The sequence below is a fragment of the Amblyomma mixtum genome, chromosome 2, assembly GCF_055824585.1.
Source record: "Amblyomma mixtum isolate Tamu chromosome 2, ASM5582458v1, whole genome shotgun sequence".
In the NCBI taxonomy this organism is placed as follows: domain Eukaryota; kingdom Metazoa; phylum Arthropoda; class Arachnida; order Ixodida; family Ixodidae; genus Amblyomma; species Amblyomma mixtum.
The window spans coordinates 230,100,532-230,118,748 of record NC_143013.1 but is presented as its reverse complement, the minus strand read 5'-3'; the positions used below and the strand labels follow the sequence as shown (position 1 = coordinate 230,118,748).

At 45.4% G+C, this 18,217-nt stretch overlaps 1 protein-coding gene across 1 annotated transcript in view; it reads left to right on the top strand.

Annotated features, from left to right (window-relative positions):
* The window catches only part of LOC149362870 (putative acyl-CoA dehydrogenase 6), a 25,527-nt gene extending 7,310 nt beyond the window's left edge, over window positions 1-18,217 (top strand). The window contains exons 2-8 of the mRNA XM_089573293.1: window positions 150-270; window positions 2,975-3,104; window positions 5,742-5,848; window positions 6,393-6,563; window positions 8,752-8,925; window positions 10,315-10,476; window positions 12,638-18,217. Of these exons, the coding sequence (XP_089429419.1) occupies window positions 150-270; window positions 2,975-3,104; window positions 5,742-5,848; window positions 6,393-6,563; window positions 8,752-8,925; window positions 10,315-10,476; window positions 12,638-12,876 (1,104 nt within the window). The 3' untranslated portion in view covers window positions 12,877-18,217. The remainder of the gene's footprint in view (window positions 1-149; window positions 271-2,974; window positions 3,105-5,741; window positions 5,849-6,392; window positions 6,564-8,751; window positions 8,926-10,314; window positions 10,477-12,637) is intronic.

The window sequence follows — 18,217 nt, the reverse complement described above, 5'->3', positions numbered from 1 at the left end:
TGAAGAGTCCTGAGGTGGTCGCTGTGTGAAACTGCCATGAATGGCGTGCAGTTGTTTAAATTGTCAGCCTTTACGTGTACATGTAGCTGTGGCATGGGAGCTAGACCCCGTCTTTTCTCCGAGTTCATGCTTATTATGTTTTCCTGCAGGTCATTGACAAGGACATCAACCCGTACGTGGACCAGTGGGAGGCAGAGGGAATGTTTGATGCCCACAAGGTCTTCAAGAAGCTGGGGGAGGTGGGAGTCTTGGGAATCACACGTCCTGTGGGTGAGACGACTCGATTGCACGTTATCAGCTGTGTTTTCTGCGCACTGCTGAGCAACACTGGGGTGGAACATTCCTGGAATGGTCCAGTGCCGTATTTTTCGGTGTGCAAGACGTGGCTTTTTTACAAAAATCTTGCTGGTGCGTCCTATACAAGGGTGCATCTTATACACGAATTTTTCGTTTTTTTTTTTTTGCGGGTTCAGAAATTACTCAGGTTGATGTTCAAGCTTTTTTTATCGAAAAAATGTCACTACCAATAACACGGTTGTAACATGGTTAATTCTTCATTACAGGGGGCTGTCGTGCGCTACTTTTTTTTTTATGATATTTATCATGAAGCGGCAGGGATGACGACTTCGGGGTTCACAAACATGCGGCCGTTTCGGAGGCCCCAAGAAAAAGTAATGTAAAATGCCAAAAGATGGTGAAACTCGCGCTACTCGCCATTGTCAAGATTAGTCAAGACAAGCTGGCGTTCTTTTTTAGTCACCCTTTTCAACTTTGTTTGTTCCATGTACGTAGTGCAAAGAGATTGTTCCAGCCCCGCTGCCTCCAGAAATGAGGAAACTTTTTTATAGCGCATCCGAAGATGGGGACTTCAAAGGTTTTAAGCAGAAATAAAAAGTTGCTATGGACATAAGGAGAGTTCTTTTGTTTTTTTCTTTTTTGCTAAAACGTGGGCGGCTATGACGTGAGTGTTGACTTTTTCAATCACTTAGCGTTGCTTAAGAACTTTTCACAGGTACGGTGCATTTCGCGATGGTCGCGCAAGTGTGTTTAATTAAGCCTCACTAGCCTAACTGGGTAAATTGGGGTGCGTCTTATACAAAGGTGCGTCTTATATATCAACTTTTTCAATGAAAGCCTGCATATATGGCGGGTGCGTCTTATACATGGGTGTGTCTTGTACACCAGAAAATACGGTACTTGGTTATTCGCCATTGTGGTCTCATTTTATTGTTTTAAGCTTTCAGCAGCCATTGGTATATTGCATCCAGAGTCTTAAATGTAAGGGAGTAATTACTAATTAATATCTGCCCAGGAGCAGGCATATGGCAACAAAGGGAAGCTATACGGCTTTTACAGAAACTTCGTAACAGAAGAAAAACTGAGCTAACCAGGGCAGCTAGCACATGGCAGGACAAGGCCAAATCGATCAACTTGAGGCAAAGGTAGGGTTAGTCTATTGTATTTAGGGGACTCTCCTAAGGTGGAGTAATTAAGGAGTGAGGTAAGGGAGTAATAACTCATTAGCATCCACCTGAGTGCGGCTTATTCCTCCTTTAGGGTAGAGGAGAAATCTTACTCCACTTTGGTAGACGTTCCCCGAGCACATTGGTCTAAGAGTCTTGGGCAGTTGGGAAACAGTGTGCTAGAACTATATTATATATGAGCAGACAAAGGAAGGGAAAAAGAGGTGCTCGTTATGACAATCATGACTGAAGCCAACAGCCTCTGCAGCCAAGGAGCATAGGGGATGTTTTTTTTCCTCCCAGTTTGTCAGGTTGATTACTTGCAAATTAATAGTGTAATTATTTTATGGCTTAAAGATAACTGATAAGAAAGCAGAAGAACAACCACATGCCGCTGGCGGGATCCGAAGCTTAATCCGAACCGCTAATATAGGACGTACTACGTCCACCACTATGGATGAGGGTGGCGCTGGTGAACACTCTCAAGGCTCTCTTACACTACACATAGATATCCCCGAAAGCAGATTGGACAGCCGTTGCTGTAGCTTAGTTGGTAGAGCACCGGATGTGAAATTCAGTGGCCATGGGTTCGTATCCCAGTGGTGGCATGTGGTTGCTTTTTCCTTCTGCTTTCTCATTATAATTATCTTTAAGCCATAAAATAATTACACTATTAATTTCCAAGCAATCAGCCTTGCAAATAGCTGGAAAAAAAAAAAAATCCCCTATGCTGCTTGGTTTCGGTGGCTCTTGGTTTCTGTCATGTTTATTATGTAAGGTCAGATTTGCTTGTTGAAGATGGGCAGAGCTTACAGAACTAGTGGTATTTCAAAAGCCTTCTGTCCTTTGTAGGTAGATAGAAATTGGTAGCAGAAAGTCTTTTCTCTCGCAAATATCTCACCTGTATATAATAAAGGCACTGCCATGAATCAAAAATATTTAATTCAGGGAATGGTAGCCTTTGTGCCGATTTATATGTGGCAACAGTTTGAGCTGATTCTTGGAAATGTTGTTTTGTTGCCCACTCCATGCAAGGAACTTTGATGAAACTTTTATGTGCCCTCAGGTATTGTGAGTACAGTCTATGTTCCTGTCAGTCATTTTTTCACTCTTGCTACAGTTCTATTAATGCTGAAATCCAAGATAATTCTGGGAATAGTCCAGTTTCTGGGATTTGAATTCGCAGCATTTGTGCATGGCTCAAGTTTACATCTGCAAGGATGTTGTATTAGATGTGATGTGCAGGCTACATGTATTGTTTTTTACTGTGGCAGCAAATTTTAAGAAGGCATTCTGTTTGTTTGTATTTACTGTTCTGAAATCTGTAGAACCTTTTGTACAAATGTTGTTGGCTGTTTCATTATTTGTTTTTTCATGCCTTTTGTGATAAGTCTGATAATGCCTGCCTCATAAAGATTATATCGTGTACAAATGGAGTCACGAATGCATAGTGATAGGAGCAGATTTTGGAATGAACAGGCTTCGAAATGAATTCAGATTGTCAATTGCAGAGTACGGAGGCCTTGGCCTGGACTACAGCTTTACGGTAGCCTTTGCGGAAGAGCTTGCTGCCATCAACTGTGGCGGTATTACCTCCGGGATTCTTGTCCACACAGACATGTGCACCCCTGCACTAGCCAGGTGCTTCACTTTATGTGTGTACTTATCTGGCGAAATACGTGCATGCACACAGTGTGGTAGCTTCATTCAAACCTGTGGTAATTTTTATTGTTTCAGGGCCAAGCAGTGTGCAAAGTTGCAATGCGCAATAAATTTGTTCTGAGGAGTAAGAAAAAAAAGATCATTCGAATTACAGAGGTTGTAACGTAAACCGAGGCAGCGTGTGTTGCGTACACAAAGATAGGTAAAGTTGCCTGGTAGGAGTAAGATAAAAAAAAGTTTTCAGCTAAGCTCTCAACTTCTGCACGTAGACCTGATGATATGCTTTGTGAAAACTTTCAAAGGATTGAACGAGAAGAGCAGTTGATGAGTGGTGAACATGGGTAATTATTGCACTGCAGTGCTGATGATGGCAGTGGGACGGTAAGGTGGAGGTTTAAACATGATGAGCTAAATTTAGCTGCTAAAATCTGAGCTGCCCCACAAAGAAGACAATAAAGAAAATACTCATACATATTTGGAGATAGTTGAAAAGACTGCTACGGTCTCCACTTAGCTCATTACACTCTTCCGTTGCGAGTTCTTGTATTTGGAACATGCAAATAAGAATGGTGCTGAGCCCTCTGTGTTTGAGCAAATATATGCACCGTTGTGTAAGCATTCATTCATGCCTTCCACGAGCTCACCATGCAGATACTGCATGCACAGATGAGCAAGCAACAAAATGATGTTGTAAATGCAACAGACCCTTGGTGTAAGTTTGCATAGTGTTATATGTTGGATTCCACGTGCTGGTGTTTTGCAGTGTGCTTAAGCAAGGCAAGAAATTTTTTCAAGCATCTTAAGCAGCAGCAGTATGGCATGTTAAAAAAAAAGTCACTGTGTGGAAAATAGTGGCCGCCAAGCAATATAGAACAGAACGCTCTGGCCTGCCTGAACTTGGAATCACTTTTCATGCCAACTGTGCCTTATACGCATACAGAAAGCGTTATGTTATGTTCCCCTCAGTAATCTTCTCATTGATTTAGCTTAATTGGAGTGTTGGCTGCCATTGGTCTGTTTATGTGTTAGGAACTCTCTGCAGACGAGTGATTCCAGATTTAAGCAACCTAGTGAGTGCTGCTCCATTTTTGGCATTCTAACGTTGTTCCATTTTACCTGGTGGCTAGTTTCCCATGTACAGTCGTGCGCAAAAGTGCAGAGACCACGGGAATGGCGGTAGTTGCGATTTGTCTGTGTATAAAGGCGTGTCTGGAAGAAATGGGTAGAAAGACGGGTTAACTTATTTGGTCAGGCACCCTATGCATATCTCAAAAGCAGGCGCTGCGCCGTGAGAAAGCGCTGGCGCGCAGTTCTGTCAGTTCGCGTGGTCTCTCCACTTTTGCGCACGGGTGTACATTAGTCAGTGTTATTCATGGCCACATTTTCTTTGGCCATGTCATATTTATGCTGTTTAGGATGCTTGAGAAAATTTCTTGTCTCGTGTCAGCATACTGATGGACAATCAGCATAAAGAATCTGCCAAGCAGGACTAAGAAATTTGCAGCAAGGGAGCTGTTTGGTTGCATTTAAAAGTACATTTGATAGTTAGTTGTTGCATGCTCTACCTGCATGCTGTGCCTATGAAAGGCATGCATGCACCTGGCACAATGCCAGGTGCATTTAATGATGCCAGGTGCATTTACTCAAATGGAGATTGCTCTGTGCCGTTCTTATTTGTGTGTTCCAAACGCATTATCAAGGCATACTACACACAGCTTTGTAACTCCTTTCAGACAGTTCCCAAACCCCACCTTCAACGCAGCATCACCCAGTTTCATGTCCTTTCACAGACTTGCTACTTCACATCAACGCCATCCTCACCCTGTGCTAGTCAGGAGCACTGTATCTTACAGTGCCCAGTAACTAACCCCCCCCCCCCCCCCTTCCCCTGGGCTTCTACATGAAGTATGTGACAGGTGTTGAACCAACTGGACAACCAGTGCATCCTGGTGCTCCCTGCCTAGGATTTTTTGCACACTTTTTCTATCACTGTTTAACAAAGTGATTTTCTTTCTTCTCTCAATGTGTTCCAAATGAAAGAACATGGGTAGCAGGGCACTGGCAGTGGGGAAGATTTTGGCAAGCTTACTGCAGTCTAGTTAGTGTCAGTTTGAGAAAGCAAGCAGCAGGGCTTGCAAAATGTCATGTTTGTTTATTTTTTGCCCCTGCCTGACCAACAGCGTGGGAATTTCACTGTTAGTCCTGATTTTTTACCTACTAGGCATTAGTAAAGGTGCAAACTGCTGTTAGCTTGATCTTGAGCGTGGTACCGGGTGAAGTGCATGCCAGTGTACAGGGGGCGATAGAGGAATGAAAATAGTTGATTCCAACCGAAGTCTGTGTGAAATAGGCTCAGTTTTACCCTGTTTCATTTTTGCAGCTGTGGCTGTCATTCCGTTCCCGTTCCATTTCGTACACCAGGCCGAGTAGAATACTTTCGGAACCATGTTAACTCCGCAGTTTGCTATATGCCAGAAGCCTGCGTGTGATCTTTAGCTACACATGGCGGAGTAACTACTCTGGCACTGGGGCTCGTGGTGTATCTCCCTTTTCTTTTTTTCCTTTCTCGACAATTGAACAGCATTGTAACGGTGTTTTGGTTCTGTTGCCTGCCAGTTTTGGCAGTGATGAGCTGAAGACGGAGTTCCTGGCCCCATCCATTGCTGGTGACATTGTGGGCTGCGTGGGTGTCAGCGAGCCGGACTGCGGCTCTGACGTCGCCAGTGAGTACTTGCTCTCTTCCAGGTTTGCTTTTTTTTTTTTACTGTGGCCGCATTTTTGCAGTGTGCACAGAGGTGCAGTTTTCTTGTATTAGTATTTGCTACAGCTTTCAAGCCAAGAAGTGAACATTGTCTAAGAGCAGGGCTTACATGTATTCGATGTTCCTATCTTAATTACATTTGTGGGGAATAGGAAAGTGTAATGTTATGATTCATGCACGCTTTCACCATTCCTGTTCTGAGTATCAGAGTTGAAGGTGTAATGTAGCAGGGGAACTGACCATGCTACAACGAGCTTTCTGCTGAAATGTGGTCAGTCCTGCAATAGGGTTCTGGATAAGTTTGATTGAATAAGGTTTTAATGCATGTATGAATGTCTATGCTCTTGAATAAAGATCCCCTTGGAAGTTCAGTAATATGTTCTTTCTTGTTTGTCTTGCCTGGTGTTCCTTCCGATCGTTTTTTTATTCGTCAGCAAGAGTTGACTAGTAGTCCTAGAACAAGTGTTTGCTGCATACTTCCCCCTCTCTTCACTTGCACCGAATAGGCATCAAGACAACGGCCGTTCGTCGAGGAGATGACCTGGTAATTAACGGGGGCAAGATGTGGATCACCAATGGCTGCCAGGCAGACTGGATGGCCCTCCTAGCCAACACACGCACCGACGGGCCCCCTCACAAGGCCAAGTCTCTCATCTGCCTGCCCATGAAGACACCCGGTAGGGTCTCCCCTGTGGCAGATGCTTAAGTCAAGAACGCAGTTACCTGCACCAAAAAACAAAGCATGAGAGATGGACACCACAAATGCTGGGAGCATGGTGCGTGCCCAAGTTCGTGGTGTCTATCTCTTCTGTCTCTGTCATTGTCTTTTGGAACTGGCAGCGTGTCTCACCATGTTCCGCGTGACCAGCTAGGCCTAATGTCTGCTTCAAGCAGAGGTTGAGGTGTGTTCTGAAGTCAGTCTGGCATTTGCACGAAGCATGTGGACCGGGCACCACGTTGTAGCAGCTGCATTTTGGTGGAAGGAAACCACGCCACTGCCCATGGAATGCTAGTCTTGCCCGGCAATGTCTTAGGGCCCTAATTTCCTGCTGCGGTAAACTTGAAGTTCCATTAATTCGTAACTAGAAATCTGCAATGTCCCGCAGAAAACCATAACGCCCATTTAACACACAAAACAACACGCATTTTTTCAAACATGTCTCGTATACTCTAAATGTACCGTCATTAAAACTGAATGTGGCTGTTGTAGTTCTGCATCAGGTCTATCAGCCTGACTACGCCCACTGCAGGGCAAAGGCCTCTCCCATGTCTCTCCAATTAACTCTGTCCTTCACCAGTTGTGGCCACCATATCCCCGCAAACTTCTTATTCAGGTGCGTCTCGTAGTGCTTGGTATTCTGTTCACTGGAGCAATGGCACCTCTTTGACTCAATGCCCCCCCTCAAGCAAATGAAATCTATCTCTGATGAACACAAGGTGCATAACCCTGCACCTGCTGTTGTGACTGTGCCTGTCAGCAAGATGCAGTACTGCAAGAGGGCTGGACTTCAGTATTTGAAATTGGAAATATTTTGTACCACCACTATTAATATTTTTTTCACAAGATGCCATTGTTAGGACTGTATCTGTAGAAGAGTGTGAACGTGTTGTCGCCAGTGCTGCTGGGCTTGTCGCACCAGCTTGCTTGAGTGGATGGGGGAGTAAGGAAGTCAAGACATTGGCAGAACTTCATTTATTGCCGTATTCTAGCTTTTAGGATAGTTCGTGTGATTCAATTAGTTAAATTCCCACTGATCTGTCATTCTTACTGGTGCCCACAACAATTAACAACATGATAAATAGAACGCATGTAAGCTGCTAATATACAGTTCCGCTGAAACTGTTCATATGTACGCTTCTTTTTTTTTTTTTTTCAGAATTGTGGGAAACTAGGGGTCCTAACGAGGCACTTCAGCAGGGTGTATGGTGTAGTTGCCTGCTGACGTAATGTGTTGTAGTTGAAATCTCCCCACTGATCGCTTCCAACCAACGGCTGTGATCCAGGCTTGTTGTCTACCAAGTGAGAATATTCCATCCATGCAAATATGATTCATGTGAGCCCGGAACTGGGTCCCTCTTTATGCTGTTCATGAAGCTGCTAGTCCCGGTGCTTTTTCGCCCTGGGCCAGAGCAGAAAGTTTTGGGAGTCCCTGGCACACATTGTAGTGGGTGCATCCAGGTTTTCTTGAGTGCAACAGGCATTTGGCGAATTTACCTTTGGAGTTAACTCTTCGTGAGAATGCAGAAAGATGCTTGCATTGGTCGCGAACACTATAGCTTACTGCCAGACAGTTGCCAGAAGCAGCCGAACAAAAGTACATAGTGTGTGGGGAACAGGTGAACTTAGAATCCACAAGTAAAAACTTAGTCGGAAGGCTCAGAATAGTTTACTATTTCACCAGTGACTCACCATGACTATCCTTGTTGACACGAATCTCATGCATTGCTTTTTTTTTCTCTGTTTCATTTTTATGACGCACATGTTATCACAAACTGTTTTTATGGCAGCTGTATTTAGTCACTCTCCACTGACGCAGATCGTGAAAAAATTTTATGGCCTCTCTTTTACCGTTTCAGCTGTCACGCACTTATATCCTGGATGGGGCTTCATGTTACTAAAATAGTTTGCTGTCATGACTTGTCCAAAAAACGTTGTCATCTGCACTTTTATGTTTGCAAGCATGCTATGTACATTTTGGCACTGTGTGCTCACAGCTTGGCTAAACAGACATCGCGCTTGCACTTGGTGATTTGTGGCGTTTGATTCGTGAACGAAGCAAGGAGAGCAGCAGTGGTCATAAAATAATATGCAAGGCTTCTTTCCCTGCACGTGCAGTGCGCTTAGTGCTGGTTGTGTGCCTGCAGGTGTGACAGTGGCGCGCAGCATCAAGAAGCTGGGCCACCGCTCCTCGGACACGGCGCAGATCTTCTTTGAGGATGTTCGGGTGCCAGCCAAGAACATTGTGGGCGAGGAGGGCATGGGCTTCATGTACCAGATGCTGCAGTTCCAGGTGGAGCGGCTGGTGGCGGCCATCAACTGTGAGTGCACCCACGCCACCTGCATCGTTACCTGCCTGTCGTCCTGTGTTTCTATCCTGTGTACTGTCGTCCTGTGTTTCTTCTACTGTGGTCTTCGTCTTTGCACTGTTTACCTTTCAATACGTTACCTGCAGTTGCAAGAGCAGCATGCTTTGCAGCTAGCCATAGTCAGACTGGCTTCTTTCAAACTCGGAAGTTTCAGAGTACTTGGCTGTATCGAAAACCTTGGATATCCCGTGAAAAATTCTATCTGGATGCATTGTAGTGCTGTACATCTGTATCAAACTCTTTTCATAGTACCTTTGATATATATAGCAAGAGACATGCCATACAGTGTCCTGCAATGTCCACTTTCCACTGACATTTGTGTCATGCTGGAAGGCTTGGTTGGAAGAGCTGCATTGGCTGCGTGACCTTAAAAGTCTTCCTTCCTGTCTAGCTGCACAATGCCTGTGCAAATGCCCCCAGATGGTGTGATAAACAGTCGGTTAACAAACCAGAAGCAACTGCGGTGGCTGGCCTTGTTATGTGTCGCTTCGGTTTCCCATGAAAAAAATAATAATAAAAGAGATATGTCTTTAGAGTGTTGATCTGTGACCGGCTGACTGTTAGCTTTGGCCCAGCTGACTGTTTCTGCCCTACTGCCCATTTATATAGACACTAGGGAGTTTGGTGCAGCTAGTATTGTTCCGTCTTCTCTTTTCTGGCAAGGGATGCAGCGGAGGTTTGGGAGTTTTTTTTTATCTTTATGCTGAATTGCATCACTTGAAATTTCTAAAGAGTTGAGTGGAAGCATATGCTCCCATACTGTTGTTTGATGTGAGCCTGCTGTGAACCTTCTCATGTCACACGTGTTAGGTGAGCTTTGTCATCGTCCACTTTTTTCTAGGAATTTTTAGTTCACTTAAAGGTGCCCTCAAACACCTCTTTCTTATCCGCAACAACGTTAGCGGGCTGTGTGCTGTCAGAAATTTTCAGTACCTTTTGTCATCAGAGCATTTGTGCTGATGACATCTTTTTCAGTACATACCTTCATTTCTCTGTGCATGTACTGTTGTCATCATTGTTGGTGTAACTGCACACTTTGTTTTTCATTGTTGTACTCGCTGCAGTGTATCAGCAGCTATAGTGTTCAGCTATGGATCCAGAGGTTGCGGGATCGAACACCGGCCACGGTAGCCTCGTTTTGACAGGGGCTAACTGTAATAGTGCTCGTGTGCTGCGCGATGTCAGCGCATGTTAAAGAATCCCAGGGGGTCCAAATTAGACCAGAGCCCTCCACTACAATGTCCCTCATAGCCCGTGTGTAGCTTCGGGACATTAAACCCCTCATATCACATATTTTATATTGTTTTTGTTGTTAATAACTGTGAATCTGTGCATGTGCAGGTGTGCCCTTCCTGGAGCGAGTGATCAATGAGACCTTGGAGTACTGCCAGCAGCGGAAGGTGTTTGGCCAGCCCTTGAGTAAGAACCAGGTGATCCAGTTCCGACTGGCCGAACTCCAGACCGAGGTCGAGGCTCTCCGGGCTCTGGGATACAGGGCAGCTGGTGCGTACTTTTGTTTACTGTTTCTGGCTCCGTGCCTCCTCAATGCTTCCTCCCCATTTTCTGAAGGTCGGTGGGTTCGCGGAGCTCAGGGATATTAAAAAACTGCTCTATTACTATCCAGCTTGACAGCTGCTGTCAAGTGCATGCAGCCTTGAAAACTCTAATGTACAGTCTTGCCACTTGTCTTGGTTTCAAGTTTTGCATTGCATGCAATGGCCTCTAAGCTTTAGATACAAGTGTATGCACCCTTCATTTCTAGGTAAAACACCTTTTTTTTTTTTTTCATCCTGAGGAAGTTTTACAGGTACTAAGTTAAACAATATTTCTGCTTGTAAAGCTGCCTTCCGGAAATATAATTTGGTAGCAGTAACAACAAGGAATTACCTAATAGCTGGAGTGCACTTCAGAGCAGTACCTTTGATCAACTGTTGGCAGTTGTCATGATAGTACTACAATTCTAGACAGTAGTCTGGCACTGCTGTTGCGATCCCAGAGAATACTGGGAAGTACGTGCATTTAAGACTTGGGATCCGAACGCCCTTTTGTAGCTTCTTATTTGTTTCCAATAGATTTCATTTTTTTTTGTTGCTGTACAGCATCTGTGTGCATCCAGCTCTGCTCTCAGTACGTGTTGCTAACACGATCCATTATATGCACAAGCAACTCTTATCATGCAATTTATTTCTTTGCATAAATGGGAGCAAACTAAATCTCTGAAGGTCACTGTGTTTGGGTCATGACTTGCCAGTGCTGGCAACTGTGGGCACTACTGTTTAGTTTTTGTTTTGTTTTTTTTGCTCATTGTTTCCGTTTAAGCTCTGTAAGCAGGACAATAATAATGTGCAGTAGATTAATGAAATCAGTTGTTGATAAACACACAAGTTATGCTGACAGATCGATATCTGTCCTGAACACCTCAGTGTAAGATGCCACTAGGAAGCTCTAGATGAACTCCTTCCTGAACTTCCACCACACTACTTCTCTCACTGCCCATCATACAACAGTGCCCAACCCACTCTGTACGACTCCATGTGGTACAGAGTGGCTTTTCCTGGCTTTTACTTGGACACTGCCGACTATGTAGTTGTCCTGTACCGATGGGGTACTGTGGCCTAATCACAAAGAGGCCACCCTCACTGGAAACGGAGCTTTTATAAGCCAAAGAAGACCAAAAAAGTGAAATACAGGTATTGCTATCGCTGGCAGATTTTGCAACTGAAATGCCTGTGTTGGCACTGATCTGTGGGCGCAGATCCCAGAGGCCACTTTACGCTGCCATTCTCTTCAAAACACTGGCACCCCATCCTTTTCGTTAAGGACGGCTGAGTTTGAAACAACTGGTGGGAAAATTTTTGAATCCAATTTTGTCACTGATATTTGCTGCCAGACAAACGTCAGCCCAGACGGAGTGAGCTAGAGAATCTACGTTTACTGAAAACATTAAAGGTGCACTAAAGAGGAATCTGAACTCGTCTTTTTGTCGCGGGAACTCGATCTACATGTTCCCAGCATTCTTAGAAACTTCCATTTATTGCCCTGTGCGGCCGATTTTCCTAATTAAATCGGATCAACGTCTGGCTCCCGCCTTTTCTTTTTTTAATTCCCCGCATACGGTGGGAGAAGTAGACCAATGCACGCAGTGCCTTTCAGGCAGTCACGTGGCGACTTTGCTTTCGCTTTTATTTGGTTTCTTTTAGATTTCCGTGAATAAATAGGTCTAGTCAGAGACTACATGGCTGCAAATTAGGTGCACGGAAATAAAAATACGCGTGGACTCTTTGCTTTCACCCGATGGCAGAGCGGCAAGCTGCCACGGGGACTGGGTGAAAGGTTGGTCGACTCCTGCCACTGTTTGCGGGGAATTTAAAAAAAAAAATGTGGGAGCCGGACGTTAATCCGATTTAAATGAGGGAAATCGGCCACACAGGGCAATAATTCGAAGTTTCCAAGAACGCTCGGAACGTGTAGATTGAGTTCCGGCGGTAAAAATAAGGGTTCTGATTCCTCTTCAGTGCACCTTTAATTGGATGGAGTCGTGCTCAGTGACATTAAAATTCAGACAGGTAGTAATGCCCAGTTTTCACCTTCAAATGCAAGAATAAACTAGCCCCAAAACTGAAAGGCCTTTAAACAGTCCTTGTTCTTTGTGGTGCTGTTGCAGCTCTGATGATGGCCGGGGACAATGTGACTGAGCTGGCATCCATGGCCAAGCTGAAGGCCGGCCGGCTGGCACGGGAGGTGGCCGACACCTGCCTGCAGTACTGGGGGGGCATGGGCTACACCGAGGAGATGCCCATGGCCAAGGCCTTCCGCGACGCCCGCCTCCTGTCCATTGCAGGCGGTGCCGACGAGATCATGCTAAGCATCATTGCCAAGCTACGATGGGGCCTCGAGCGGTAGTCGCGTGGGAAGCCAGTTTTTCTCAGTGCTGGCCTTTTGCATGCATTGGCTCCCATTACGACATATTGGTCTACTTACGCCAGTGTAGCAACGGCCAGCAAGTGTGACAGTCGTGTGTAAAAGACCTATTTTTTACACTGCTATCTACAGCTTACGGGTAATGTACCATTTGGGGAGTCATGTTATCTGGGCATAAGCTTCCCGTTACTCCTTCCCTTTTACTGTTGAGATATGGCCATGGGAGGAACATGTTGCTAGAGCACTGCTTACAGGTCACTGACTTTCTAGGCTGAATGAAAATAGTGAAGGCACTTTTACCTGGACTCACCTTTTGTGGTCCCGTGTGAATGGTTTCATAAAGGCCCCAAAGAGCTTGGGTGTGTTGGGATCATTAGTGGCAAAACAATTCTCGTTAGCAGAGTCCCGAGTTATTGCACTGTGCATCCTGGTTGTCACTAATCAGCTCTCTTCCAAGCTGATGCTTTGGCAAGAGGTCCACTGATACATGATCAGTCAGTTTGACTGGCACCGTTGCAGTGAATTGTGATGTTAGGCGCCTTTAGTCAGCTGGCTGAATGATGTCCCATGCTCAAGCAGGGTAAGTATTGCTCTGAGGATAGACTACATGTGAACGGATCTTTTAGCCTTTTTGCATGCGCCAAGACATAAGCAGAGTCTCTGGCACACCTCTAACTCGAGCTTAAAGTTTTTGTGGCCAGGTTTGAGGATGGATCTAATGCGGCACCCAATATGTGCTTGGAGCCATTACACATGCACAGAGATGGGGTGAATGACTACCGTATTTTCTGTTGTATAAGACGCGGCTTTTTTTCAGAAATCTTGCTGGTGCGTCCTATACAAGGGTGCGTCTTATATGCGAATTTTTCGGCTTTTTTTGTGAGTTCAGAAATTACTCAGGTTCATGTTGAAGCTTTTTTCACCGGAAAAATATCGCTACCAATAACGCGGTTGTAACACGGCTATAATACGGGGACCGCCATGCGCAACTTTTTTATCATGACACTTTATCATGAAACGGCAGGGATGATGACTTCCGGGATCATAAACACGCGGCCGTTTCGGAGGCCCCAAGCAAAAGTAATGTGAAATGCCAAATAGATGGCGACAATCGCACTTTTCGCCATTGTCAAGACAAGCCGGCATTTTTTTTAGTCTCCCTTTGCAACTTTGTTTGCTCTGTGTACGTAGTACGTGCATTGTGCCAAGACAATGTTTTAGCTGCATTGCCTCCAGAAAGGGGCAAACTTTTTGATAGCGCATCCGAAGATGAAGACTTCGGAGGTTTTAAGTGAAAATAAAATGTTGTTATGGACATAAGGAGAGTTCTTTCGTTTTTTTTGTTAAAACATGGGCGGGTATGGCATGAGTGTCGCCTTATCGATCACTTAGCGTTGCTTAAGAACTCACAGGTACGGTGCATTTCACGATGGTCACACAAGCATATTTTTTTAAGCTTCACTAGCCTAACTAGGTAAATTGGGGTGCGTCTTGTACACGGGTGCGTCTTATATGCCAACTTTTTCAATAACAGCCTGCATATATGGCAGGTGCGTCTTATACACCGGAAAATACGGTACACTTGTGTGCAGTAGGCATCCAAATCCACATCAGATGTTGTGCCGGTGCATTAGTTTCACAGTCCCTCATCTTTCCAAACTTGGCATAATGTGATCTTCTCCTGCCAGGTGTTGAGGCAGCCACTGTGATGTCCTTGTGTGGTATCTTTTCATAGTGGATTGTGGGACGCTGTAGCCAGAGCCCTGTAGTGTTAAGCTGGCTCGTGCGGTACTCCACTAACCATCAAGTTTAATGCAGCAGGCTTGAGAGTGTTGTGTGACAGAGGGCAATGTCAGCGCACATAGGCATACATTGCACATCCAGTGAAGGAATGTGCCAGGAAGTTGAAGAATCTGCCTTCTTTATATGCCAACTCTGCCACATGGTGTGCAAAGTGCAAACTGTTACAAAGCAGTGCGAAAGTCAGGCAGTGGAAGCTGCTTACAGAGTCTACAGCTCAGCAAAGTTGCGGGGATGTGATTGTACTTGGGGATGTTGAGGACAGATTGAAGCGGTCCTGTATCGTTACATTACCACATTCGAATGCAAGAGATGCTACCTTGGGTGAAAACAGAGCTTTTGTAAGCTAGGAAAGGTAAAAAAATGAAATGCAGATGTCGCCACCGCTGGCTGGGCCTGCAAGCAAACTGCGATGCGTGAAAACAGTTTTTACGTAGATCCCCAGGGACCAGGTTACGCCACCATCCTCTTAAAAATGATCACCGAGTCCTCTTCGGTCTCGACATTGGAAGTTTTAATCAAGTGGTGGGAAAAGTATTCAAATTTTTCGGCAATAAATGTGTCTCTTGCTGCCATACAAACACCAACATAAGCAGAAAGAGCCATAGAATCAATTTTTACCTAGAACTGAAATAAGTTTGCGTTGTCCTTAGTGTTTCTTTAAATAGAAGTCGCTAGTTTACACTGGGGCCCTAGTTTTGCATCACCAGGGCACAATTAGACTTCTCTTTGGGGGATAATTGCATGAGCAGTGACATCGTGTTAAATAAAATGATGAGACACATTACCTGCCATTGCCAAAAGACAAGATCCATTACCTCCATGATACAGTCTTCCTGAAATCCGCAATTTCCTCTTACACAGTTCCATGAAAAACAAACTCCACAACAACATATTATACAAGAATTTCTTGCACTCGAGGGCACTCGAGGGGAAATCTAGTGGCTTCACGGAGTTTTGTACTGATATTTCAAAAGCCGATGTTTATATTGGATGTGCAGTAAGAGAGAATTGGGAAGAAACAGTAAGACTTCCACAGTGTGCATCTGTCTTCACTGCTGAATGTTGCGCCATCTTTGTGGCCATATAAAGAATAGTAAACGAGAATCTCAAAACAGTATTACCATAGTCTTTCAATGCTTTTATGGTCATGAAACTTCTCCGTAACGCTATGGGAGAGCTTCATATGTTGACCGCACCTTCCACGAGGCGGCGCTAAAAGTCCTGTGGGGGCAACGACGCGAGGAAGCGAGCGTCTTTACGGCCTTGAGTCTACGAGCAGAATGGGATGCCGGCAGTGCGGCAGCAACTATTTCCTCTTTTCACTTTGTCTTCGCTTGCAAAATAAGTACAATGCATGTGACGCGTACGCCTGCGATGCCGAATACTTGCTGACGGGTTGACGGGTTGCCGCTCCGGCTACAGAGGTACGCAGGAAAAGGTCTCGCTGTTCTGTCTGCCGAGCAGCGCAAAATATTGAAGCGTGCAATACCCCGACAGGAAAGCGGTGGCTTTAGCTTTGACTCCAAGCATGTCCGTGTCTGCGAGAGGCATTTTGCCCTGCGCATTTAATTTGGCCTCACGTGTTCGTGATCAGCGGAGAAGCAGTGTCGCCGCAACGCAAGAAGTTGAAACTCAGGCCTTGCACCGTTGCACGGATATTCAAAGGCCAACCATTATTTATTCACAAAGGAAAATTGGGTCACTGACCAAGTCAAAAGATAAAAAATGACGTTTCGGGTCCCATATGGGGCCCTTGTTCACAATAAGGCTGTCATAGAAGAAGAGATGGTTATATAGGTTTCAGAATCTCCTGCAATCTATTCACGTAGATATGATGTAGCGTGCCCTGATTCTTGTTTAGTGTGTTGGCCGTTGTCTGGATGATTAGGGATTCTAGATGCAGTCTTGCAGACAGGTTTCTTTCCATCGCCAAGATTTCCACCTCATCCCAGCCTATGTCGTGGCCAGTGGACAGCACGTGCTCTGCAACTGCATTTTTTGCAGCGCACTTGTTTCTGATGTCGCCCTTGTGCTCCTTCGTGCGCCGCTGGAAGTTCCCGGTTTCCCCGATGTAGACGGAGGGGCAGTCGCTGCAAGGTATCCGATAAACAACGCCAGGGAACTTGGCACGTGGTAGCGGGTCCTTCACGTTGACCACATCGGCTCGCAGCTTGCTGGTTGGCATGTGTGCAGTGTGCACTCCGTGTTTACGGAAAATCCTAGAAAGGGCCTCACTGATCTGACGCACGTAGGGAATCGCAACACGTTTTATCTTTTTTGTCAGCTCTTGTGCTCCTCGTGTGTAGGTGACTTTCTTGGTGACTTTGCTGATAAAATTTCTAGGGTAGGGCCAACCAGCTACTTGAGCACGAATCTTTGACGATGTTGCATTTCAGACAGCTGTACTCTTCAATGTGCTTATGGCTTTTGGTGCAAAAGCACTACTTCATGGGGTTGAACCCAACCAAAAATCTTGTGGCGTCCCTGAATTTGAGGGTGCAGAAATAAAATAAATATTGCCGCGACTGGAAATTTTGAACTCCCGGCGGCGCGAACGGATCAGCTTCGTTGGCCACTGCACGAGAGCAGTGTGCAACCGCAGCAGCCGATCACGCCTCGTGTTGTTGTTGTTGCCTCGAAAACGATGGCATGTACACACAGTCGGAGATTGGCCAGGGTTTCGTGCAGACCCATACAGGAAAACAATAAACCACAACACTATCTCGCGTTGCGCGCATTGTACACTGTCGTCTTCAGCAACTTCCACCTTCAGAACGAACACATCAAACCAGCTTAACCTCGATCAGAGCTTAACTTCAGAGTAATATCGTCGCCAGACGTGCCAACGACCCAGCAAAGCAAAACCATGGGCCAAACAGGCTAAACACATGCGTCCGCACGGCTGCTCAGTTTAACCACGTCAAACCACTCTTTTTTATTTTTTTGTACATGTTTCTCTGTGATTCCTATCTTTGCTCATTTCTGGTTTATTGCGCGGCCGCTCAGAGCTTGTCTCTTATTTTGGTAGCGGGAAGCCAACACATGAGCAATGAACAACGAAAATTCACAATTTCCTTGCGCTCGTCAGCACCTCCGTGGTCACAGTGTGACACAGTGTAAATAAATGGGTTATGTAGTAAAAGGCTTCAGCAGCTGGCTTGCCACCTCCGTCAGTGTCAGTAGAAAAAAAAAAAAAATGAGATAGCGCTTCATCAAACTACCGGTGCATTCGTCATGTGTTCGCTTTTGTAGCGCGCACTCCAGTTCTTAAAATGCCGCCATAACGTGTTGTTCTCAGCATTATTGAGATTGCAGTATTTCTCGCAAGGTAAACGCCAGCCTTAAGCAGCCTTGTGTGCTTCGATGAAAGTGAGGACTCTGTCGGCCCAGACAGGCGCAACCCAGACACATATAGATATGTTACTGATCGCTACGCTACATCTTCCAGAATGACGTTGTAGGCAAGTTGTGGTAAAAATGAATGCGAAGGCTGGACCAATGTACAAAAATCGCTTTTTTT